This window comes from Mesocricetus auratus, unplaced genomic scaffold (assembly GCF_017639785.1).
Source record: "Mesocricetus auratus isolate SY011 unplaced genomic scaffold, BCM_Maur_2.0 Super-Scaffold_6730, whole genome shotgun sequence".
In the NCBI taxonomy this organism is placed as follows: Eukaryota; Metazoa; Chordata; class Mammalia; order Rodentia; family Cricetidae; genus Mesocricetus; species Mesocricetus auratus.
In genome coordinates, this window is record NW_024429184.1 from 116990679 (window position 1) to 117017046 (window position 26368).

Consider the following 26368-nt stretch of genomic DNA (forward strand, 5'->3'; position numbering starts at 1 on the left):
GATCCATTTGGACTTAAGTTTTGTGCATGGCGATAAACATGGATCAATCCGCATTTTTCTACATGCCAGTCTCCAATTATGCCAGCACCATTTGTTGAAGATGCTTTCTTTATTCCATTGTATATTTTTAGCTTCTTTGTCGAAGATCAGATGTTCGTACGTGTGTGGGTTAATACCCGGATTTTCAATTCGATTCCATTGGTCTGCCTGTCTATTTTTGTGCCAATACCAAGCTGTTTTCAGGACTATAGCTCTATAATAGAGCTTGAGGTCAGGGATATTGATGCCTCCGGACGTTGCCTTGTTGAACAGGGTTGTTTTGGCTATCCTGGGTCTTTTGTTTTTCCATACAAAATTGATTATTGTTCTTTCAAGGTCTGTGAAGAACTGTGCTGGGATTTTAATGGGGATAGCATTGAATCTGTAGATTGCTTTTGGCAGGATTGCCATTTTTACTACATTGATCCTACCTATCCATGAGCATGGGAGATCTTTCCATTTTCTGAGGGCTTCTTTAATTTCTTTCTTTAAAGATTCAAAGTTCTTACGATACAGGTCTTTCACTTGTTTGGTTAGCGTTACCCCAAGGTATTTTATGTTGTTTGTGGCAATTGTAAAGGGTGATGTTTCTCTGATTTCTCTTTCAGCCCTTTTATCATCTGTATATAGTAGGGCTACTGACTTTCTTGAGTTGATCTTGTAACCTGCCACTTTGCTGAAGGTGTTAATCAGCTGTAAGAGTTCCCTGGTAGAGTTCTTTGGGTCACTGATATAAACTATCATATCGTCTGCAAACAGTGAAAGTTTGACTTCTTCCTTCCCAATTTGTATCCCCTTGATCCCCCTTTGTTGTCGTATGGCTATAGCTAGAACTTCAAGTACCATGTTGAAAAGGTATGGAGAGAGTGGACAGCCTTGTTTTGTTCCTGATTTTAGAGGAATTGCGTTGAGTTTCTGTCCATTTAGTTTGATGTTGGCTGTTGGTTTACTGTATATGGCTTTTATTATGTTTAAGTATGTCCCTGTTATCCCAGATCTCTCCAAGACCTTTATCATGAAGGGATGTTGGATTTTGTCAAAGGCTTTTTCAGCATCTAGTGAGATGATCATGTGATTTTTGTTTTTCAGCTTGTTTATATGGTGGATTACGTTGATGGATTTTCGTATGTTGAACCATCCCTGCATCCCTGGGATGAAACCTACTTGATCGTGGTGAATGATTGTTTTGATGTGTTCTTGGATCCGATTTGCCAGTATTTTATTGAGTATTTTTGCATCAATGTTCATGAGGGATATTGGTCTGAAGTTCTCTTTCTTGGTTGTATCTTTGTGTGGCTTGGGGATCAAGGTTATTGAAGCCTCATAGAAAGAGTTTGGCAAAGACCCTTCTGCTTCTATTGTGTGGAACACTTTGAGAAGAATTGGTATAAGCTGTTCTTTGAATTTGTGGTAGAATTCTGCACTGAGGCCATCTGGACCTGGACTTTTTTTGGTTGGGAGACTTTTGATGACAGCTTCTATTTCCATAGGGGTTATAGGTCTATTTAAATTGCTTATCTGTTCTTGATTTAGTTTTGGCAAATGATAGCTGTCCAGGAAGTCATCCATTTCCTTTAAATTTTCGAATTTTGTGGAGTACAGGTTTTCAAAGTATGACCTAATGATTCTCTGGATTTCCTCAGAGTCTGTTGTTATGTCCCCCTTTTCATTTCTGATTTTGTTAATTTGCGTGTTCACTCTCTGCTGTTTGGTAAGTTTGGACAAAGGTTTGTCTATCTTGTTGATTTTCTCAAAGAACCAACTCTTCGTTGCATTGATTCTTTGTATTGTTTTCCTGGTTTCTACTTTGTTGATTTCAGCCCTCAATTTGATTATTTCTTGGCGTCTACTCCTCCTGGGGGAGTTTGCTTCTTTGTGTTCTAGAGCTTTTAGCTGTGATGTTAATTCTCTGGTATAACTGTTTTCCTGTTTCTTCATGTGAGCACTTAGTGCTATGAACTTCCCCGTAGCACTGCTTTCAAAGTGTCCCATAGGTTTGGGTATGTTGTGTCTTCATTCTCATTGAGTTCGAGGAAGTCTTTAATTTCTTTTTTTATTTCCTCTTTGACCCAGGGATGGTGCAGTTGAGCATTATTCAATTTCCATGAGTTTGTAGGTTTTCTGCACTTTGTGTTGTTGTTGAATTCTAATTTTAAGGCATGGTGGTCTGATAAGATGCATGGAGTTATTCCAATTTTTTTGTAGCTGCTGAGGTTTGATATGTTGCCAAGTATGTGGTCGATTTTTGAGAAGGTTCCATGTGGTGGTGAGAAGAAGGTATATTCTTTTTTATGTGGATGAAATGTTCTATAGATATCTGTTAATCCCAGTTGGGTCATTACTTCTATTAGACCCTTTGCTTCTTTGTTGAGTTCCTGTCTGGTATTCTTGTCTAGTGGTGAGAGTGGTGTGTTGAAATCTCCCACTATAACTGTGTGGGGCTTTAGATGAGATTTAAGTTCTAATAATGTTTCTTTAACGAATGTGGATGCCTTTGTATTGGGGGCATAGATGTTCAGGATAGACACTTCCTCTTGGTGGGTTTCACCTGTGATGAGTATGTAATGACCTCCTTCATCTCTTTTGATTGATTTTATTTTAAAGTCTAGTTTGTTAGATATTAGGATTGCTACCCCTGCTTGTTTCTTGGGTCCATTTGATTGAAAAATTTTTTCCCAACCTTTAACTCTCAAGTAATGTCTGTCTTTGAGGGTGAGGTGTGTTTCTTGTATGCAGCAGAAGGAAGGGTTCTGTCTTCGAATCCATTCTGCTAGTCTGTGTCTTTTTATGGGTGAGTTAAGGCCATTAATATTGAGGGATATTAATGACCATTGATTGCTCATCCTTCTTCGATTTGCGATGGTTGTTGTTGGTGGAATTATGGGTGGAATTTCGCCCCTTTGTTCTTTTGGCTGTTGGTAGAGAGGGATTCTCTAATGCTTATGTTTTTCTGGTTGTAGTTAGCTTCCTTGGGTTGGAGTTTTCCTTCCAAAATTTTCTGTAGGGCTGGGTTAGTGGACACATATTGGTTGAATCTAGTTTTGTCATGGAATATCTTGTTTTCTCCGTCTATAGTGATTGAGAGCTTTGCCGGGTATAGTAGTCTGGGCTGGCATCCATGGTCTCTTAGTGTAGGTAGAATATCTATCCAGGACCTTCTGGCTTTCAGAGTTTCCATGGAGAAATCAGGTGTAATTCTGATAGGTCTGCCTTTATATGTTACTTGACCTTTTTCCTTAGCTGCTCTTAATATTCTTTCTTTATTCTGTATGTTTGGGGTCTTGATTATTATGTGGCGAGGGATTTTTTTTGTGGTCCACTCTATTTGGTGTTCTGTAGGCTTCTTGTACCTTCATTGGCATGTCTTTCTTAAGGTTGGGAAAGTTTTCTTCTATGATTTTGTTGAATATGCCTTCTGCCCCTTTGAGGTGGATTTCTTCTCCTTCTTCTATACCTATTATTCTTAGGTTTGGTCTTTTCATGGTGTCCCATAATTCCTGGATGTTTTGTGTTAAGGATTTGTTGGATTTAAGGTTTTCTTTGGTTGATAAATCCATTTCTCCTAATGTATCTTCAACACTTGAGATTCTCTCTTCCATCTCTTCTATTCTGTTGGTAATGCTTGTATTGGTAGTGCCTGACTGTTTGTCCAGCTTTTCTATTTTCTGCCTTTCTTCAGATTGTGTTTTTTTTAGTGTCTCTATTTCAGTTTTCAACCCTTGCAGCATTTGCATTGCTTCTTGCAATTTTCTGTTTATCTGTTCGTCCGTTTGTTGCCTTTTATGAATTTTTTGGTTTGTTCTTTCTTCCATTTCTTGCATTTTTTGGTTTGCTTTTTGTTCCATTTCTTGGATTTTGTGCTTTGTTTCTTCTTCCCTTTCCTGCCTTTTTTGGTTTGTTTCTTCCTCCATTTTTTTCATTTTTTGCTTTGTTTTTTCTACCATTTCTTGCATTTTTTGCTTTGTTGCTTCTTCCATTTCCTGCCTTATTTGGTATGTTTCTTCTTCTAATTCTTGCATTTTTTGCTTTGCTTTTTCTTCCATTTCTTGCATTTTTTGCTTCATTTCTTCTTCCATTTCGTGCCGTTTTTGGTTTGTTTTTTCTTCCAATTCTTGCATTTTTTGGTTTGTTTTTTCTTCCATTTCTTGCATTTTTTGGTTTGTTTTTTCTTCCATTTCTTTGAGGGATTTTCCAATATCCTCTTTTAGGGCCTCTATCATTTTCATGAAAGTGCTTTTAAGATCGTTCTCTTCTGCTTCCTTCGCGTTTGAATATTGGGGTCTTGCTGGTGTGGAGTCTCTAGAATCTGGCGGTGTCATATTTGTTTTTCTGTTGCTGACTGTGTTTTTGTATTGTCTCTTTCCCATCTCTTCTTTTAGTGGGTGCAGAAAGAGCCCCTTCCTGGTCTGGGGACCAGAGTTCCCTTTGGTGGGTGCTAGTAAGTCCAGTAATCTGGTGGTTCTTCTATGCCTTGTCCAAATGCTGGTCCGTGGGTAGAGAAGAAGAACAGGAATCTGGGGCGCTTAGCCTCCTACCTGGTCCCCTGGACCCTATGCTGGGTCCTGTTGTACCTGATCCGGAACAGCTACTCCCCTGGTCTCCCTGGTTCCTGTAGTTTCCTGGTCTCTTTGGTGGGAGAGAAGATCTGGAGTCTGGGGTGCTTGGCTCCCGCCGGGATTGGGAGCTCTGTGCAGTTCCCAGGCGATCTGCAGGCTCTGGAACTCAGGCTGGGAAGCTGGCCTGTTTACCTGATGATGCCAGAGGGACAGCTACTTCCCTGTACTCCCAGCCTCCTCTCCTTTCCTGGAATCGTTGGTGGGAGAGAAGATCTGGAGTCTGGGGTGCTTTGCTCCCGCCGGTATTGGGAGCTCTGTGCAGTTCCCAGGCGATCTGCAGGGTCTGGAACACAGGCCAGGAAGCTGGCCTGTTTACCTGATGCTCCCGCCGGGATTGGGAGCTCTGTGCAGTTCCCAGGCGATCTGCAGGCTCTGGAACACAGGCCGGGAAGCTGGCCTGTTTACCTGATGCTCCCGCCGGGATTGGGAGCTCTGTGCAGTTCCCAGGTGATCTGCAGGCTCTGGAACACAGGCCGGGAAGCTGGCCTGTTTACCTGATGCTCCCGCCGGGATTGGGAGCTCTGTGCAGTTCCCAGGCGATCTGCAGGCTCTGGAACTCAGGCCGGGAAGCTGGCCTGTTTACCTGATGATGCCAGAGGGACAGCTACTTCCCTGTACTCCCAGCCTCCTCTCCTTTCCTGGAATCGTTGGTGGGAGAGAAGATCTGGAGTCTGGGGTGCTTTGCTCCCGCCGGGATTGGGAGCTCTGTGCAGTTCCCAGGCGATCTGCAGGGTCTGGAACACAGGCCGGGAAGCTGGCCTGTTTACCTGATGCTCCCGCCGGGATTGGGAGCTCTGTGCAGTTCCCAGGCGATCTGCAGGCTCTGGAACACAGGCCGGGAAGCTGGCCTGTTTACCTGATGCTCCCGCCGGGATTGGGAGCTCTGTGCAGTTCCCAGGCGATCTGCAGGCTCTGGAACACAGGCCGGGAAGCTGGCCTGTTTACCTGATGCTCCCGCCGGGATTGGGAGCTCTGTGCAGTTCCCAGGCGATCTGCAGGCTCTGGAACTCAGGCCAGGAAGCTGGCCTGTTTACCTGATGATGCCAGAGGGACAGCTACTTCCCTGTACTCCCAGCCTCCTCTCCTCGTGACATGAGTTCTATCCTTGGAAGCCAAATAAAAGGTGAAGGGAAAGGATGGGATCTACGGAGTTGTTCTCTGACTGGCGTATCTACTCCCACATCATTTACACAAGACAATGCTAGTGATAATTTTTGAAATTATATGTTGGAGTATGTAAGGGAGAAACAGACAAAAGCTATTGTTCATCTCCTCTTCAATGGGGAAGCCTATTGAATGAGCTTCAGTACAAAGAAACTCAAAAACCTATGCTTCAATGACAGTCTGCTTTTGACCTTCCAGGTTTGGGTTGTTTGTTTAGAAAGGGTCTCATATAACCTGGGCTATCCTTGCCTTTGTTTCCCAAATGCTGTCATTATATAAATGCATTATCAAAACTTTTGATATTCTGATGAATACTGAACCTTTTGCTAAGTGACTGACCACACAGAATATGTTGCATAAAATTACAAGGGGCTGTGAACATAAAGTTAAGCTTAAGAGATCTTATTTTGGGAGTATTTGGTAGGAAAGGAATTAATCACAAGAAACAAAACAACAGCTTATAGAAGATATAACAACCACATCAGTAGAAAACATCTATTTTGGTGTTTTTTTCCTTCAAGGATTTCAGTGACCTTTTTGTATATAGTATTTTGTTTGCATGTATGTCTGCACCACTTTCATGTCTGGTACCCTTGGAAACCAGAAGAGGGCATCGCACCTCATTTATCTGGAGTTACAGTTATGAGCCATCATGTGGGTTCTGGGATTTGAACTCAGATCTTCTGAAAGAGCAGCCAGTGTTCTTAACTGCAGAGCCTCAGCGAATTTTTGTTTGTTTTGGTTTCGGTTTTTCTACATAGAGTTTCTCTGTGTAGCCCTGGCTGTCTTGGAACTCTCTATGTAGACCAGGCTAGCCTCAAACTCAGAGATCCATCTGCTTTTGCCTCCCGAATGCTGTGATTAAAGACATGAGCCCGATGTCTGCTTTTCTATATATACTATGTCCAAGCTACAACAAGTATTCATCTTGTATTGAGCAACTGGAACAAAATTCATGGAAAAATCTCATTAAATTCTAAGAGATTCAGTAAATTTTCACATTGTAGTTAAGACCACCTGCTGAACAGCTAAGGCTGGTACGTTATTCTTTTGAGGCACAGACGTGCTCATACTTTATCTGTTATTTAAAGAATTACATAGTCACTGTTCAGAATTATTTATTTATTAAATGCGTATAGGCTCTGTCTGCGCACTGTGTGTGCCTGGTACCCTCAGAGGCAGAAGAGGGCGTCAGATCCCCGGGGACTGGAGTCACAAGCAACTGTTAGCGACTGTGTGAGCGCTTGGAATTAACCCCGAATCCTGTGGAAGAGCAGCCAGTGCTCTTAACTGCCGAGTCTCTCTCCAGACCCCATGAGCACTTTTTAACCCACTAAAACTTTTCATGGTGGTCTTAGGGACTGAGTCAGCATATTAGGCAGGCGCTCTAACACTTAATCACACCACCAACTCTTCACTATAATCGCCTTAAGAGCTGGCTCTATGAAAAGCACATATTTCCTGAGACTTTGGAGAACTGAGCAGAAAGGAGGACATTATGCTCGCAGGAAACTCACCTGATGGGAGGTTGACTCACTGGAATTCCAGAGTGGAAACGCGCCCCCTGCTGGATCTCCAAACAATATATCTTGTCCGGAATTCAAAGGATCATCACAAGATAAGGAGTTAAATTCTGCCTTCCCCGTGGGTGCAGCACACAGGTTGTAGGAATACGACAAAGTCCCGTCATTGTAGCTGGGGGGAATCACAATTTCTGACTGAAAGCAGCCCCAAGCCTTGCTGCTGGACGAGTGTCGCAGTCTGAGTGCGATGGCTAGAATCACAGCCAGGAGGAAAAGCACAGATATCAAGGCCAAGGCCACCACCAGGTAAAACTGCAGCTCACTCTGGGGGTCCGACGGCAGAGGGTCATCGCTGAGGTCCGGCAGGGCCTCCTGCAGGCTGTCAGCGAAGATCAGGTGCAGCGTGGCTGTAGCCGAGAGCGGCGGTTGTCCACCGTCCCGCACAGCGACCAGGAGGCGCTGCCGCGCCGCGTCCCTGTCGCCCAAGGCACGCGCTGTGCGCACCTCGCCAGTGCGCAGCCCCAGGCTGAAGAGCCCGGGATCGCTGGCCTGCAGCACGTGGTACGACAGCCAGGCATTGTGTCCCGAGTCGGCGTCCACAGCCACCACCTTGGTGACCAGGTATCCGGGCTCGGCGGCGCGCGGCACCATGTCGAAGAGCGCGGAGCCGTCGGGCTCGAGCGCGGGATACAGCACGCGTGGGGCGTTGTCGTTGCGGTCGCCCACCAGCACGCGCATGCTCACGTTGGCGCTGAGCGGGGGCGAGCCCTGGTCGCGCGCCTGCAGTGTCAGCTGGAAGGAGCGCAGCTGCTCGTGGTCGAAGGCGCGCTGAGCGAACACCACTCCGCTGTCCTGGTTCACAGACACGTAGGACCACAGCGATTTAGGCTCCAGGTCGCTGGCTATGATGGAGTAGGAGACGTGACCATTGGGTCCCAAATCCGGGTCAGAGGCGCTGACTTGAGCGATGGAGGCTCCAGGAGGATTGTTCTCTGCAACATGGACCGCATATGAAAACTTTGTGAAAACTGGGGCGTTATCATTCACATCACCAATACGCAAGGTGACACTAGAGCTGGAAGAGAGGGGCGGGTCGCCCTTGTCAGTGGCTCTGATTGTAATATTGTATTCTGGATTCTGCTCTCGGTCTAGAACTCCGTCCGTCACTAATTTATATGTGTTTCTTGAGGAAGTGAGTATTTTAAACGGAGCACCGCCTTCTAATTTGCAGAGGACTTCTCCATTGCGTCCAGAATCTTTGTCTCGGGTTTTAAGCAGAGCGACATGTGTTCCTGGCTCAGCGTCCTCCATTACAAGGTCTGGTAGAGATTGGAATAGCACTTCAGGGACATGGTCGTTTTCATCCAGGACTTCTATCTCCACCGTGCACTGAGCAATCATCCCTCCGCCATCCTTTGCTTCCAAAATAAGGGAATATTCTTTGACTTCTTCGAAGTCCAATGTATCCAGAGTAGTAATTTCCCCAGTATTAGAATCCAGGCTAAATTGGGTGATGTGGCCAGCTTCCCTAAAAGAGAACGTAATCTCGGAATTGACACCCTCGTCCTGGTCTGTGGCAACCACCCGAAGCACGGTGGTTCCTGGGTGCACATTCTCTGGAAGGCTCACCCTGTATATATCTTGACTGAACACTGGAGGGTTATCATTGGCATCAGTCACTAGGACTTGTATCTGTGCGGTGCTGTTGAGGGGTGGATGCCCAAAGTCTAAAGCAGTCAAGGTCAAGTGGTAGGATTTCTGCTTTTCCCGATCTAGAGGTGTCTTCAATACCATTTCAGGGTATTTACTACCGTCTGACTTCTCTTTATTCACCAGTGAGAAATGATCACTGGGACTCAGCTGGTAATTCTGCAGAGAATTGGTTCCAATATCAGCATCATGGGCAGATCCTAAGATAAATCGTGTCCCTGGTTTTGTGGACTCACTTATCTGCAATTCAAAGGATGTGTGCGGGAATTTTGGCATGTGGTCATTAACGTCCTCAAGCTCCACGTCCACGTGATAAAAGTTCAACGGATTCTCAGCAACAGCCTCAAATTCCAGAACACACTCAGGCTTCTTGCTGCAGATCTGCTCCCTGTCCAGCCTGCTGCTCACTAACAATTCCCCGCTGGTTGCACTTACACTGAAGTAAGGCTTCTCGGAACTGATGCGCAGCTTTCGCGTCGGTAGCTCCTGGACAGTAAAGCCCAGGTCCTTGGCGAGGTTCCCCACTACCGAGCCGGTGGGCATTTCCTCGGGGATCTTGTAGCGGATCTGCTCGGAGAGCGCGGGGCAGAACAAAGGCAGCAGGAAGAAAAGGATTATTGGCCGCCTCTGCACCGGGAGCCTCTGGGCAGCGGCCTCCCGCATCCTCCTCGTTTCCCTTTGCTTGCTCACCAGTCTGGAGACTCCGGGTTACAAGGAAGCTGCGTGCTGCGGATACTCCGGGCTCCAAATGGACTTTGATTCCAGTTCTAGTCTGTGAAACGATGCTTCTTTTGCTTGGAAGTACCGGTATTTAAAGGATAAGCTGAGGAAGGGCTCCTTGGAAAGCAGTGCTCTGCGTCTGCGCGGGAAGTGGCGCTCCAGGCTCTCCAGTCTAGCCAACAGCGGCACCCAAAGTCCACAGTTGGAAACAACAGTCTCTGTTGTTTGGAGTTTTTAATCGGTAATTTCCACATATTTAATAACGGTCAAAGTCTATTGTCAGAAATGCCTTTTTAGCACAAATTTCCAGGATTATGTCTCTAAAGACATAGTATCTGTTGACATAAGCGTGCTTTAATCTTTAATACTAAGCTAGTGAGCCAATCATGACTGTAACGCAGTCTTGACCTAAATAGTCTCAGAGAGCAATAACATTGCATATTTATTGAGCAGCAATACGGTGGGATAATTTTTCCTTTTCTGTTTTCTTATCCCTAAGCTTTATATCATTTTTTTAGGCACATCCAATCTTATTTAGCTCCTGCTTCATTACTTTAATTCCTGAGTGTCAGTGTCAGTAATGTTTTCTTCTTCTTCTTCTTCTTCTTCTTCTTCTTCTTCTTCTTCTTCTTCTTCTTCTTCTTCTTCTTCTTCTTCTTCTTCTTCTTCTTCTTCTTCTTCTTCTTCTTCTTCTTCCTCTCCTCCTCCTCCCTGCCCTCCTTCTTTTCTTTTTCTCCTCCTCCTCCCTGCCCTCCTTCTTTTTCTTTTTCTCCTCCTTCTCCTTCTTCATTCCCCTCCTCCTTCTTCTTTTTTTGATATAGGGTCTGTCTACATAGTGTGACTGTCCTGGAAGTATGTTCACCAGGCTGGCCTTGAATTAGAGATCCACCTGCTTCTGTCTCCTAAATGCTGGGATTAAAGGTGTGCACCACCATGCCTGGATGAACTGTGTTTTTTTTCAAAGACTCAATTCATACTCATCATCCAACTCATTTCATTTTGCAAAATACTTGGAACAGTTGCCTTACAGTAGTAGTATGCGATTATCACTTCCACTATCTCAAGTAAAGCAATGACACAGGATGAACTGTCAGGCCACCCATTTCCCCTCACAGTTATTCTCATTATAAACTATAATGTCAAGATTCGAATTACCAAGGGAACAATAGTTCATCTTGCAATCAAAGGGACTAAAGTCTACAGAACTCCAGTACTGATCCCTTGCTATGCACTTGCTTTATATTTCAAGATAACTTCAGAATTGGAGGGAAACATTCCCAGGAAGCTTGCTTTCAATAGCTCCCTGAGTTTAGTGATGATTTTTCCTCTTTGTTCAAAAATGTATTTGAGAGTTTAATATGTGTTGATTAGGGCAGTTTCTTTTCATTATATCTGGATAACCTATTTACACGAGTGTGTCTTTCTTCAAAAAATGTAGTATTGTTCTCTTCCTAAATGATTACATATCAGAACACCACAGGAGTGAAATATTCTCTCATGCTACTAAATGTTTGCTTATATGGAAAATACCAGAAAAATACAGCATCACACTAGGAAAAAAAACCTTTAATTAGCACTCAGAGGGTTCCAGTAGTCATTATCACCTTGTCATATGCCTATTATGGATAAGTGTGGTACAAAAAACACTCTGTGAAAGAGTATGGAAGTAGTCAATCCCCAAGATCACTTTTGTTCCCCAGAAGAATGGATTAAAGGAAGCAAATATTAGTCTGGGGTTGAGAGTATGAGGTAGTTATTTCATAGAACCAGGTTTTCCATTATCTCCCTGACACTGGAATACCACCAAAAGAATATGTTGGAGTTGTGTGTGAAGACATGCAGCTGTCCATTTCCCAAATAGAGTTACAACACTTGAAAAGACACTGGGGGTTATAATAGAAAAAGAGGCTGGCCTAGAGGTTTTGCTCCTCTCTCCTGAGTGTTGCAGTCAAGGGAAACCATCACACCTACCTAGAAACATCATCATATTTGACATACTTAATCTATTTTGACCAATTAACTTTAATGTGGTATTAGGTACCATGTCTGTTTTTATGCAGATCTTAGTGATGTCATTCTTTTGTGTGATCTCTCTCTCTCTCTCTCTCTCTCTCTCTCTCTCTCTCTCTCTCTGTGTGTGTGTGTGTGTGTGTAGAGCAGAGGTGAATTTCAGGCATTGTTCATTGGGAGTCATCCACATTATTTTTTGAGACAGGGTCTCTCACTGGGACTTACGTTTTCCCAGTCAGGTTAGGCTGGCCAGACTAATCCCAGAGATCTGCTTGTCTCTGCCTCCCCAGCACTGGGTTAAAAATGCACCATCATACCTGCATTTTCCACATGAGTATTGAGAACTGATCAGGAACTCATGCTGTGCAGGAAACATTTTACTGAGTAAGGTATCTACCCAGCTGGACACATTTCATCCTTGAATCATCTATCTATTATTTATGAGCAACCCAACTTTAGTGGATGGTGCTTTACATAGTTGAACAAGTAATTACTCTGTTTAAGGTTACTAAGTTGAATTACATGGAGATAGAAGCAAAGCAGAGAAATGCTTCAGGTTGAAAAGATCATTAACACTCTTTTACTGATTTGATTCTAAGAAGAATCCCTGGAAGGTAGCCATCAACAATTCATTTTCACTTAGATAATATTTGAGTTAAGAGAATGAAGTGAGAAATTAGTAAACAGCACAAACATATGTTAGTCTACTTATTCACATTCCTGCACAGGGTTTGATTAAAAGACATCACAACCTGTGTGCTTCTTGCTAAAGTGCAACCACTGAGATAAAATGACGAACGTTTCTGCAACATGTTAGTTGTTTTAAATCTACATTTTGAAGTTGTTGTTTTTGCAAAATGATAGAGATATTTAAGGCAAAATAAAATTCTTGTGGAAATAAAGATAAAGGAAGACAAGTCTTTGGAGATGGCTCATGGATAAATTGCTAGACTCAAAAGTGTGAGAGTCACAGTTTGGATCCCCAGAATCCATTTAAGTACCAGGTAGGCTTGGTGACCCATCTGTGATCCCACAGCAGAAGAGATGGAGACAGTGAATCTCAGAGCTAGCTGACTAACCATATTAGTCAAATTGGCCAGTTCTGGGTTTAAATAAGACACCCTACCTCAACAGACAAGGTGGAAAGCAACAGAAGATGACACCTGGTGTCATGACAACACTGCACACACACAGACGCTCATCAAAAGTAAAGAAGTGAACTCACCTGGTCACTTGGGGTTTCGCCCTTACATTCTTGAAAATATATGGATGTTAACAAAGAATCACTTTTCTCACAGCTGTCTTGGCTGATAAGTGTATCCACATAGTTGGGCTGAGGGAAGATAATGTGGCTCTTTCGAGAGTCTGCAGTGAGTGAAACCTCATGGGAATAAGTTTGTAGGAAAGCCTGAACCCCGTCCAAACCTACAAAGTGTGAGGCAGGCACATCTTCCAGCCCACCCCCTGTAGCCTGTAGCACGTGTGACTTGTGCCAACGCCACAGTCTGAGAGCCAATAGCACAGTGACAAAGACAAGGAAAACACAAGAAACAGTGGCCACTGCCGCCACCAGGTAGAGAGTGATGTCCGAATCATCAGGTTCACTGGGGGTCCTGATGCTGCCTAGGTCTGCCAGAACATCAGGAATGCTGTTGGCCACAGCCACAGTGAGTGTCACAGTGGCTGATAGTGGGGGCTGGCCATGATCCTGAACAGCCACTACAAGGCTCTGCTTAAGCGCATCTCTGTCCAGAAGAGCCCTCGCTGTGCGCACCTCCCCTGTGTGCAGCCCTACTGAGAAGAGCCCTGGCTCACTGGCTTTGAGCAGACGGTAGGACAGCCAAGCATTTGGGCCTGAGTCTCTGTCCACAGCCACCACCTTGGTCACCAGGTATCCAGGCTCTGCAGAGCGGGGTGCCAGCTCCATCCCTGTGGAACCGTCTGTGGGGAGGACAGGGTACAGGATCTCGGGGGCATTGTCATTCTTGTCCAGCACAAAGAGGTTCACTGACACATTGCTGCTGAGAGGTGGGTCCCCACTGTCATATGCAGTCACTCTTAGTTGTAGATTCCGAAACTGCTCATAGTCAAAGGATCCAAGTGCATAGAGGACACCAGTGTCAGAGTTGATGGACACATAGGAAGACACTGGTACCCCTTGGATGGTGTCCTCGTCTAAAGCGTAAGTGATTTGAGCATTCTTGTCACTGTCAGGGTCTTGTGCAGTCACTGAGAAGATGGAGGCGCCTCTGAGATTGTTCTCAGGGATGTAGATGGAGTAAGAGGAATCAGAGAAGGTGGGTGGGTTGTCATTGGTGTCTGACAAATGAATGGATAAGTGAGTTTCTGTGGACAGAGGAGGAATTCCACCATCTGTGGCTTTCAGTGTGATGTTGTACACAGACATCTTTTCCCGGTCCAGGTTTTGTGCAGTGACCAACCTATAATAATTATCAATTGAGCGTTCTAACTTAAAAGGCAGGCTTTCTGGAAAAGAGCAGGTCACCTCACCATTCTTTCCTGAATCCTTGTCTTGGAGGTAGAAAAGAGCGACCACTGTCCCTGGTGGTGTGTCTTCCGGGACTGGGCTGCTCACAGATGTGACAGTCACTTCTGGGGCATTGTCATTCACGTCTAAAATCGTGATCAGTGCTTTCGCCTTGGTCAGACTACCAGCACCGTCTTGAGCCTGCACTTCGAGTTCATAGAAGCTCGAGTCTTCATAATCCAGACCTTTTAAAGTCGACAATTCTCCTGTAAGGGAACTCAGATGGAATATTTGTAGAAGTTCCGGAGTTATTTTCCAGAAAGAATATGTCACTTCTCCATTGGCTCCCTCATCCAAGTCGGTAGCATTTACTGTGAGAAGTCTTGTGCCCACTGGCACATTCTCAGGGACCGTCGCTTGATACCGGGGCAGAGAGAAGACTGGCGTGTGATCATTCACATCCACCACTGTCACGCGGATGCTGGCCGTGCCCGATCTGGGTGGGTCCCCACCATCATAGGCCGTGAGGACCAGATGGTGAATCCCCTCTTCTTCCCGATCAAGAACTTTCTCCAGTACCAGTTCTGGATACTTAGTGCTGTCGTCTCCATTTTGCACAACCAGGGAGAAGTGGCGATTGGGGCTGAGCTGGTATTTTTGGAGGGAGTTCGTGCCCACGTCTGAATCTGTAGCTTCCTTTAGTGGAAACCGCACCCCAGGAACTGCATTCTCCATTATTTTTATGTTTATTTCTTCCGTTAAGAATCTGGGGGCATTGTCATTAACATCCATTATTTCCACCTCTACAGGGTGAAGATTCATTTTGTCTTCTATCAAGATGTTAAGGTTTATGAGACACCGCGGGCTCTGGGCGCACAGCTCCTCCCGGTCTATTCTGCCCGCTGTAACTAAGCTGCCGCTTCGCGGGTTCAGAGAAAAAAGCTGGGTCTTACCTTTGGAGACGATGCGGACTCCGCGCTCCGCCAGCTCCCGAGGCCGTAGTCCCAGGTCCTTGGTGATATTTCCCACAAAAGACCCTTTGTCTGTCTCTTCAGACACAGAGTACAGCATCTGTCCTGCCCTGGCTGCCCATCCGGTCCCCAGAAAGATGGAGAGCAGGAGGAATCCCCTGTAGCCCGCGCCCCTCTGCCCAGTCGCCATTGCTGTCCTGCGGATCTCGCTCAGACTCTGAGAGGTCTCGGAATGTGCTTCAGGACCCGGTTGTGTCCGCCCGGACCCCCAGGGTGTGGAAGAAAAGCCAGGAATCCAGCCTAAATAAGTGCTGAGTTTGACGCAGCTCGGAGGAGGGCTGTTATCAGTCTGTCCTTTCTTTGCGCTGTAAACTCGGTGGTTCTGAGCTCTGGCACACCATCTTCTCCTGGTTGGTGAACAGCGGCGCACAGAGTCCTTACTAAGTTACTGCACCATCTTGAAGCAAAATGAACTGATTTTTCAGAAAGCTGTTTAATTCTTCAAAACTTCTGTTTACGTAAATTTCTTCACCCCAGAAACCACGGATATACTTTAAAGATACATCTCAAGGTATAGACTACTTAGTAAGTACAAAAACCTTTAAAAATACCTTTCACGAAGCAACTTTGAAGTCACGTTCTTGAGCACCAATTCACATTTTAGTTGGGGAAAATTATGCAGCAAACACGTAAATCTTATTTAAATCTATATGGTAAATCTATTCTGCAAATCTCTGTGTAATATTTTACTTTTCTGTTGGTGAACCATTTGTTTGGTTTATTTCTTATTTAAAACGTATTTTACAACGACTGTCTCTGCTAGTTTGTTTTTCCTCCTTGACAACTGTCACCTCGAAAGCTGTTTGACCAGACATGGATGATTTGGGCAGATGATAAAACAGCCAGGTGATATTGCAGATTTGTTTCCATGAGGATTCAAAACCCAGTACGTGGGCAAACTCTATGACAGCTTAGCCTGGTACTGGTTATTTGCATGGTAAGCTGGTCAGAGAATTTCCGTTAGTTCCTGATGTCCTGGTGTTCACCAGTTGGCCAGTTCACATGAGTGAATGGCTGCCGTGAGAGTGGGATCTGGTAGATTTTTCTACAGTGGAATGTTTGTTCAAATTACATGGTCACAGGGAGCGCAGGTGAGAGGCTAAAATAAGCCAGGCATTTGCCCATGGAGCTCAGTCAGCTCTGGCAATGCTGATGGGTATTCAAGATGTAGTTCAAAATTGATGATACAGTAAAATAGCTCTGATCCTCTCAGAGCTTACAAAACAAGTAATTGTATTTGTATAGGATTCACAAATCAAATAGCCTCCTATACAGGAGGATCACAAGTTTAAGGCCAGCCTGCATCACACAGGGATTTCTAGAGAGCTTGTCTAAAAGAACTGCTTTTAATAATTTTTCTTCTCTCTTTCCCTTCTTTTTCTTCTTCATTTTATTTTCTTTTTTCCTCTTTCTATTCCTTTCTTCTTTCCTCCCTCTTCCTTCTTTCCTTGTGTCAGTGTTTAAACCAAGGGCACCGGAAAAGCAAGACAACCTCATTGTCACCCAGCTTTGGAGAGCTGAGGACCGACAATGGGCAAGAGCTGTACCACAGAGCTGAATTCCAGCCTCTTCGTTTATTACTGCTGTCAGCGTCAGGTTACAAAGGAGAGCCACATGCATTTTCAATATGCAAATAAAGCTAGGATTACAAAGGAGAGTCTCATGCATTTTCAATATGCATTTAAAGCTAGGGTTTATTACACACGTACACCAAACTCAGGTGTGTAGGTAGTCGGTCTGTTCTATTGTCAGATCACGGAATCTTGTGACTCAGGATTGGGAAAAATTTAAACATTTAACCACTCAGCAAATTATCAAATCTTCTGAATTTTATTAATTCCTTGGTTATCAATTTTACACCTTCCTCCTTTGAGAAAGCTTCTCACTATGTAGCACAGGCTAGCCTCAGACTTCTGCTTCAGTCCTCTAAGTCCTGGAATTAGATGTGCACCACCACACCTACCTAGTCATTGTCAGCTTGCTTTTCAGGAGGGTCAATCACAGACTCTCCCACTCATTAGGAGTCCCTTTCTTGTTATTCCTGCTAGAATAATTTTGACAGTTAAAACATCCACCATTTTCTTCTTGGTAATCCACACCATTATTTGTATCTTTGACCATAAAAATAAAAACAATTCCTCTAAATGAGAATCCTTATTTCCTTCAAATACTCAAATACAGAGTTCCTATGTATTAAACTCTAGGTCCTATACAGCAGAAGCTTATTTTCTTTAAATGCTAAATTATGTAAATTCCCTTGTTAAAACTTCCTTCTCCAATTCACCCGTCAGTCTGTACTTTTAGAGATACTGCCTTTAAGTGATTTTATATTAAAACTCATTTTCATTATTAAATACTATCAAGTACCTAATACACATATGTCATTGTAATTAACATAAAAATGATATAATAAAGGTGATGTCAACACACACTTGTTTACTATACTACTGGGAATGGCTGGGAAAATATGGCTTGAAAAAGATTTCACAAAGTTGTTTTATTTCCTCTTCCAGAATTGTGTGAGATAGTTAAATCAAGGTTTAAAAATTGTAGTATCAAAAAACTTTCAGTATCAACTGGAAGACCATAGAGATTTTCATTGGCTTAAATGAGTGACAAATGGTTCTAAGCATAGTATTCAGTTTTTTTAAGCAGTAAGATTAGGTAGTCCCTTCCAAGGGCATCAGTGATTTTTAAAATGTAACTCATAAGATGTAAAAAGGGCTGTTTCTTTGTTATCATTAGAGTGGCAGCAGCCAAAGTGAAGTTCAGTGCATTTGTGACCTCTGACCGAAGCAAGAACCACAAAGAGCATTTCAACACCCTCTCGACATTTGGAAGGTTGTGTGTTTTCCTCTTTTCAAAGAACTGAGACGAAGGTGATATTCATTTGTGGTGTTTTTCTCATATTAGTTATAACCTTTTAAAAATTTTAGACAAAAAAGGGGGATATGTGATGATAGCTTTCCTGCACAAATAAAGCCTGACTGGGGATCAGAGAATGGAGCTTGCCACTAGCTAACCATAGAGGTCTGGAGGTCTGTACAGACAGGAAGGAAATGATGTAGCTGGACAGAAAGAGGATATACACAGGGAGAAACAGGAAATCACTCTCTTCTCTGCTGAGACGCTTAGGAGGTAAGGTGTGCTATGGCTTGCTCCTTCTCTGACCCCCAGCTAGGCTTTATTTGTGCAAGAAAGATATCACCACATTCAGTCTGTGTCCTTGTGAAAGGATGACACTATACAGGATGGCAGATCAGCAAAGCAACTCAGCTTCAAACATAATCTATACTGAATATGCACAACAGGAACATGCAACGGCACAGTGGTCCACTGGGCACTTACCCCAGCAGTCAGTCTATCACTAGGCCAAAATTAGACAAAGGTCTCCAAAGAGTCTGGAACAGAAAGCCAACTCTCACCAGGTAGGACAGGACAAGGGCAAATACAGGAAGAAGCAACCACAGATGCAGAGATAAAGAATACGGGCATAACTTTCACTAAGAACTGGCAAAATTGGTCGAATGCTTGCCTGGTTTGTACAAAGGCCTGGGTTGATTCTCAGCACTTTGTAAGCCAGGGGGCCAGGGTCCGCATAGTGCATTGCCTTTCCAAAAGCACATCTCCCATTGCTTTCATTGGAGACCGAGCCTTGGATCTCTGAGAGACATTTCATATGCAAACAATGACAAATATGATTCATTGCAAAGAGAAAAGACCCACTGTGTGCAAAGAGAATATTACAATTTCCTGTTTTCTTTTTAAATAAAAGCAATAGCCTTACCTGATCAAGAGAGTCTTCCTCTTTACAAACAATCGAGTCTTCCCGTGTTAATAAAGGTTCACTCTTCCCACAGCTCTCCTGGCTGATGAGTGTGTGGGCGTAGTTGGGCTGGGGGAAGATGAGGTGACTCCTCCTGGAGTCTGCAGTGAGGGAGACCTCATGGGAATAGGTCTGCAGGAAAGCCTGCACCCCGTCAATACCCACACAGTGTGAAGTGGACATGTTTGACACGCCTTTCCTCGTGGCCTTCAGTGGCCTTGACTTACGCAAGCGCCACAGCCTGAGCACCAGCAGCCCCACCACAAAAGCAAAGAAGACGCAAGAGACACTGACCACTGCCACCACTAGGTAGATTGTAAGGCTTGAATCATCAGATTTGTGTGGAAGATCAAGGCTGCCCAGGTCAGCTAGGACCTCAGGGATGTTGTCAGCCACTGCTATGGTGAGTGTGACGGTGGCTGAGAGCGGAGGCTGGCCGTGGTCCTGCACAGACACCACCAGGCTCTGCTTCAGGGCGTCTCTGTCCAGCAGGGCCCGTGTAGTGCGCACCTCGCCCGTGTGAAGCCCGACTGAGAAGAGCCCGGGCTCGCTGGCCTTGAGCAGACGGTAGGACAGCCAGGCGTTCTGTCCTGAGTCTCTGTCCACTGCCACCACCTTAGTCACCAGGTATCCAGGCTCTGCAGAGCGGGGTGCCAGCTCCACACCAGTAGAACCATCAGTGGGTAGGACAGGGTACAGGATCTCAGGTACATTGTCATTCTGGTCCAGCACAAACAAGTTTAGTGACACATTGCTGCTAAGTGGGGGTTCCCCTCTGTCATTGGCTGACACCAGTAGACTCAGTTCTCTAAACTGTTCATAGTCAAAGGAGCACAGTGCATACAGGACACCAGTGTTGGAGTTGATAGAGAGGTACGAGGATAGAGGTGTACCCTGGAGGGTTTCTTTGGTCAGAGAGTAGATAATCTCAGCATTCTCTTCACTGTCAGAGTCCACTGCCTTCAAAGAGAAGATGGAGATGCCTTTGGGGTTATTCTCAGGGACATAAACAGAGTAGGAGGAACGGGAAAAAATTGGTGGGTTGTCATTAATGTCTGCCACATTCAAGGAGATGAACCTTGCTGTAGACAGAGGTGGGGTTCCTCTGTCGGTGGCTGTCACAGTGATGTTATATGAGGACACCTGCTCCCGATCTAGCACCGTAGTTGTCACTAATCGAAAATAATTGTCTAACGATGCTTCCAGCTTAAATGGGAGACTTTCGGAGACAGAGCATACTACCAAGCCATTCTGTTCAGAGTCTTTATCATAAACTTGAAAAAGAGCGATTACTGTCCCTGGAGGTGCGTTCTCAGCAATTGCTCTGCTACCAGATGTAACCACTACTTCTGGTGCGTTGTCATTCACATCCAAGATGGTTATTAAGACTTTGGCTCTGTCTTGCAGACCTGGCTGATCCCGGGCTTCAACATCCAGCTCATAAAATTTTGAATCCTCATAGTCTAGAGTTTCAGAAGTTGAAATTTCCCCAGTTAAACGATCCAAGCAGAAGATCTGTGAGATCTCTTCTGTGATCTTCACAAAGGAATATGTTATTTCTGCGTGGACCCCTTCATCCCGGTCAGTGGCATTAACTGTTAACACTCTTGTACCAACTGGCAGATTTTCAGGAACACTCACACGATAGATAGGCTGAGTAAACGCTGGAGCATTGTCATTCACATCTACGACACTTACCACAATTCGTGCTATGCCTGTTCGGACAGGGTCACCACCATCCATAGCAGTAAGGGCCAGATGGTGAACCGCTTCTCCCTCTCTGTCCAGGGTGTGCTCCAACACCAGCTCCGGGTACTTGGGCCCGTGGGCTTGGCTTTGCAAATGTACTGAGAAGTGACTACTGCCGCTGAGCTTGAAGCTTTGAATGGAGTTTATTCCCACATCGGGGTCATAGACATCCATTAGCAGAAAACGAGAGGATGGAGCTGCATTTTCGAGAATTTTCACTTCCAAGTCTTCCTTTAAGAATCGTGGTGCATTGTCATTAATGTCTACTATTTCCACTTCCACGGGATAAAGATTTAGTTTATCCTCCACCAGGATGTTAAAGTTCACCAGGCAGGGTGCGCTCTGGGCGCACAGCTCCTCCCGGTCTATCCTGCCTGCGGTGACCAAGCTGCCGCTCCGAGGGTTTAGGGAGAAAAGCTGCGACCTACCTCTGGAGACGATGCGGACCCCGCGCTCCGCCAGCTCGCGGGGCTCCAGCCCCAGGTCCTTGGCGATGCTGCCCACGAAGGAGCCTTTGTCTAGTTCCTCGGGAATAGAGTAGCGGATCTGCCCAGCTTCCGAACCCCACAACCACCACAGGAGATTGAAAAGCAGGAGCAACTGGCAGCAGGGCGGGCGCCTCTGCTGAGCCGCCATACTGACTTGTTAAAGACTTCCCAGTGATTACTGGGAGGACAAATAACTCCGTCCCACTTTGCAGTGCACAAAATTAGAGATTAAGACCCTTAAATAATGAACGGAGACCAGTTGAGAACCGTCTCAGGTTAGAATTCCTGCACAGCTTTGGTATCTCAACAGGAGACAACCCAGTTCCCAATGATTGTCTTGCTCGGGTTAGGGAAGGGAACAGCGACACTTAGAGTCTTAACTTCATACTGCACCAGTTTTGTTACATTGGTAGAGGATTTTATTTCTGTCAAATTTGCAGTTATGATATTTATATTTCTCTTAATAAAAGAGTGAATGAAACAAGAATAATATGTTCAATTTAAAATGATTAAGAGTGTTCCCTAAAAAGTGCCTATTTTTTTGTGGGACTATTTCTTAGAATCTTGTGGAATAGAAATGGTGTCACACTTTTCTGGAAGCCTTGAATCATCCCGTGTTTGCCCACTTTCAATAAGGTCACCGATAGCCTCAAACACATTCAGAAAGAGTCTACTACAGTGTCAACGAGCAGAAGAATTGCCATTTTTGGATATCATCCTATTAACATTTAAAGAAAGGCTGTAACATAGGTGACATTTGTGTGTGCTTTCTAAAAAATGTATAGGAAGTGAAAACATTTATTTGTAAGGCCAATAATTTTTTTTGAGACAGGGCTTCTTTGTGTAGCCCTGACTGTCCTGAAAATCACTTTGTTGATAAGGCTGGCCCTGAACACAGACATCCACCTGCCTCTGGAATGCTACTATTGAAGGTATACACCATCACTGCCCACCAATAAATTTTTATTTAAGGTGATTCGTTCACTGTCCATCGAGGTCACGAAGTTCAAGATTTCTGAAAATTACCTTTCTCAAGAGAGATGCTTAATCCAGCTGTGGTATAAGCCCACAATTCTTTTATCTCGCCTTGAATTAAAAACACGTACTCAAGACAACTAAAACATTCTCCACTGGTGGATCTCGGGCAGCTGCTCACTTTAGGAGAAGTGAGTTTTCAAACAACTCACTTTAGGAACCATTTTAAGGCAAATCTGCCTCTTATGTGCTGACACTCCACACCGGCTCAGAAAAAATTCAGATCATACTCATTCCTAGCACTCTCCTAATACAGATCTGTGTGTGGATCCGCCAGTACTATACATTGAAACAAACATCCAATCTCAGGTGTTTTTAAACACAGACCTCATGTTCAAAACACACCTAGGTATCCATGCCTTGATCCCGGTCCCATGCTGTTTTCTGTCATGTCCCTTCTTGTATGCATCAACACCCATATTGACGATGAGTCTTCAGTTGAATAAGAGGACTTATTTTGGTACCTGTCTTTCATGCTACATAAAATATTCTAATACATTTATTTACTATATTGTACACAGGGTATTTGTGACTGACTGTATGCAAAGTAAGTGGATCATTTGATTGCATAGAGCTGTGTTTAGTTCAGGAGAGAATGTCTGGGTTTGGGAATTGTGTCACTACGTGAAAGATTAAGAGGTGTGGCCTTGTTGTAGGTGTGGTCTTTAAGGAAGTATGCTATGGGGTGGGCTTTGGGGTTTCAGCCCAAGCCAGTCCTAGAGTCTGTCTTTTCCTGCTGTCTGTGGATCTTGATGTAGAATCCTTAGCTCTTCCTCTAGTACCAAGTCTGCCTGCATGCTGCCATGCTCCCACCAGAGCAATAGATTATACCTCTGAAACTGTAATCAAGCCCAATTAAATGTTTTCTTTTATAAGAGTTGCCATAGTCATGGATCTCTTTACAGCAATGGAACAGTGACCAAAACAGCAATATAACCCAGTATTAGCATGCTATTTGGGATGTCAAAAGTTTTTAATTCAATGCCAAGCACTATAGCAGGCTTTTTTTTTACCTCCAGCCCCCAAATCGTAATACAGAGACTTATTGCCAATTATGTAAGCTTGGCCTTAGCTTAGGCTTGTTTGTAACTATCTCTTTTAACTTAAATTAACTCATTTCTATTAATTTATGTGCTTTCATGTGGCTCATGGCTTTTACCTCTCCTCCTGCATGTCTTGCTTCCCTGCTTTTGGTTGGTGACTTTGCCTTTCTTCTTCACTGAGACCTCTCTGTCTGCAGAAGTCCTGCCTAACATCTTCCTGCCTAGCTATTGACCATCTAGCTCTTTATTAATACAATCACAGTGACACATCTTCACATAGTGTAAGGGAATATTCTGCAACATTTCCTCCTTTTTGTCTAAATAAAAAGAAAATGTTCTAACTCTAACATAATCAAACTATATATACAATCAGAACAATTATCAGGTTACAATTACATTTACAATGTCAAGCTCATTTGTATTTGGCAAATTTAGAGAAAACACTTCATTATCTATCCTCTCTTCATGACTCCAAAGTTTTGTACCTAATTTACTTTTTATCATGACTGAGGGAAATTGTAACTATAACTATCTAGTCTTCAACACCATCAAAGACCTGAGAAGAGTATAATATTACCTGAGTAAACAGGAAGTACAGAGCAGTAACCTCCAAAACTAAGACATGATAAATACATCTGGATGACTGGCCAGTCACCCCAAGTTCTTCTGTAATGTTGGGGCATCCATTTTGGCTTACAGGCCTAGAATATCTGACAGATCTGTGAAGCAGGGGTTTTTTGAAGGAGTTGCTACCCTGTCTTGGCAAAGTTCTGCAGTTGTTTTTTTTATACTTCTTGTCTAATTTGGGCAGAGTACTGTCAGCAGTCTAGATAAGGGAAATTTTGTACCCAAAAGGCTAGCTTCTGCCAAAAAGAAAGCAAACTCCATATGGAGGTCCCTGGATGCCCATCATCCTTTTTTGGAGTAGGTTAGTGCTGCAATGAACAAACATATCTCACTGTCATGAAGAGCCTTATGTTATTATGACATTTTAAATGCCATATCCTGTAGGTCTTTGGAGTGTTCAAAAATAATCTATCTAAATATATATCTCTATATAACCTTGAAAACATGCCTAACATGAGTATAAGTTTGATTGTTATAGATGACTATTAACCTGTATTTTTTATTATCGTAAATAACTTCAAGGACTAAAACTTAACATTACATTTAAAAATGAGCTGCAGAGGTATAACACTGTAAACAAGAATAGAAACATACTAAGTATAACAAAATAACCATACATATTAATATACAAAAATCCCTACCAATGTAAAATATTTGAGACTAGTGGTTCCTCAAAAGTAGACTCAACGATTCACCCTTTTATCTATTCATTTCTATACAATATCCCCCCTTTTCCCTTCATGAAGAGATCCCTGAATCTAATCTCATTTGTTCAACTTTTTTCCTGACCATGACTAATAACAACTTGTAACCAAGCCCCTAAATGATGACAAATGCCCACAACCCTCCAAATGACCAAACATCATGTACCCCACCTCTTGGGAATGTGGGCATTGTGCTCTTTAGACTGCTTCCTGTTGTCTGGAGGTGAAGGATTCTTTAGGGAACCCTTAGAACACTGAGGTAATGGTAAAGTCATGGAAAAACTAGTTGTAGCATTTATTGTTCACTCTGTATGCAAGGGGAAAGTGCAAGGCTTATCTGCAGTCCCAGTTAAAATAGTCTGTATGGCCAGACCATCTTAGCCAGCAGACTTGAAGATGTCCTGGATGCAGAACTCTGAGGAAACTGCAACAGAGGCCCTCTGAGAAGCTGGACCACCTGGACCACCTGGACCACCTGTTTTTTTTTTTTTTTTGGTTTTTACGAGACAGGGTTTCTCTGTATTGTTTCGGAGGCTATCGGTCCAGCCTGGCCTCGAACGCACAAAGATCCGCCTGCCTCTGCCTCCCGAGTGCTGGGATTAAAGGCGTGCACCACCACCACCCGGCTTGGACCACCTGTTTTTATTGGTGTCTTTTCCCCTTGTTCGGAAAACACACAAGCTTTTAAAGGTAACTTACATATCTGCATTAACAGAAGTATGGACTGTACATTGTACACAATCCAGCCAAAGTTGATTTTTTTGTTTTATGTTTGAGCAGGTACATAACCCATCTTGTAGTTTTGTAGGTTTATTTCTTTATATCTGTAGTCAAGATTTTTCAGGAGTCCCCCCCCCCCCCCCTCCCGCCCCAGATCAAACCTGATTCCGTTTAACTTTGAACAAATCCACAGCCTTTCGTTTCCTATGGAAACTAAAGCAAACCTCTTCCCCAACACAATCCATGTTTTGACTTCCATTTTAAAGCTGAGGGACTGCTGAAGTATCTAGGCTGGTTTAACACAGCAGTTCCTCCTACAATCCCATGTCTCCCAGCATCTGTTGTTTGCTCATTGGCAATGAAAAAAATGTAAGTCAACAAGACACCATAAAGGATCCAGACTCTCTCTGTATTTTTCATCTTTATGTAGCTTATCTTTTTATATTATTTTATCCTCCTTAATGATTTATCTCATTATTCATGAACTAATTTTTATGACTGTCTATATCCATTCTCTTTTAGTTTTAAAGCCTACGCATATTTTTAAATCATACTGTAACCTGTTTAAAGGGCTTTTTTTTTTCATCTGGATCTGTCTTTACTGAGTTCCTGTAACATTCTCTAACTGTGTGAGACAAATCTTAAACTGCTATGTCAGCCGCCATACAGCTCAGTGTAGTGCATGGAGTTGGTGGCTGACTCCAGCCCACAGGCAGCCACCAGTAGCTGTATCTCTGTATGCTACTGAGCCTACTTGAGAGACCATGTTCACCAGGACGCCATGTTTGACTCTGTGTTCTGAACCTTTAAAAAAATATTTCTCAGGCCTTATGTGGATATATGTGGCCCCACATTTGGAGACAAGTGTACCAGGC

At 43.9% G+C, this 26368-nt stretch overlaps 1 protein-coding gene across 11 annotated transcripts in view; it reads right to left on the reverse strand.

The window, feature by feature from the left end:
• LOC101832181 (protocadherin gamma-C4) overlaps nucleotides 1-26368 on the reverse strand; it is a 210359-nt gene that overhangs the window by 116579 nt on the left and 67412 nt on the right. The window contains exon 1 of one of the 11 annotated variants that reach the window (XM_040741900.1): nucleotides 19089-21672. The exons of 8 other annotated variants lie outside the window; for them this stretch is intronic. In XM_040741900.1, the coding sequence (XP_040597834.1) occupies nucleotides 19089-21512 (2424 nt within the window). In that variant the 5' untranslated portion in view covers nucleotides 21513-21672. Of the gene's footprint in view, nucleotides 1-7336; nucleotides 10399-13007; nucleotides 15584-19088; nucleotides 21673-26368 lie in introns of those variants that run through there. 2 more of the 11 variants (XM_013112685.3, XM_040741908.1) reach the window with 2 other exon arrangements.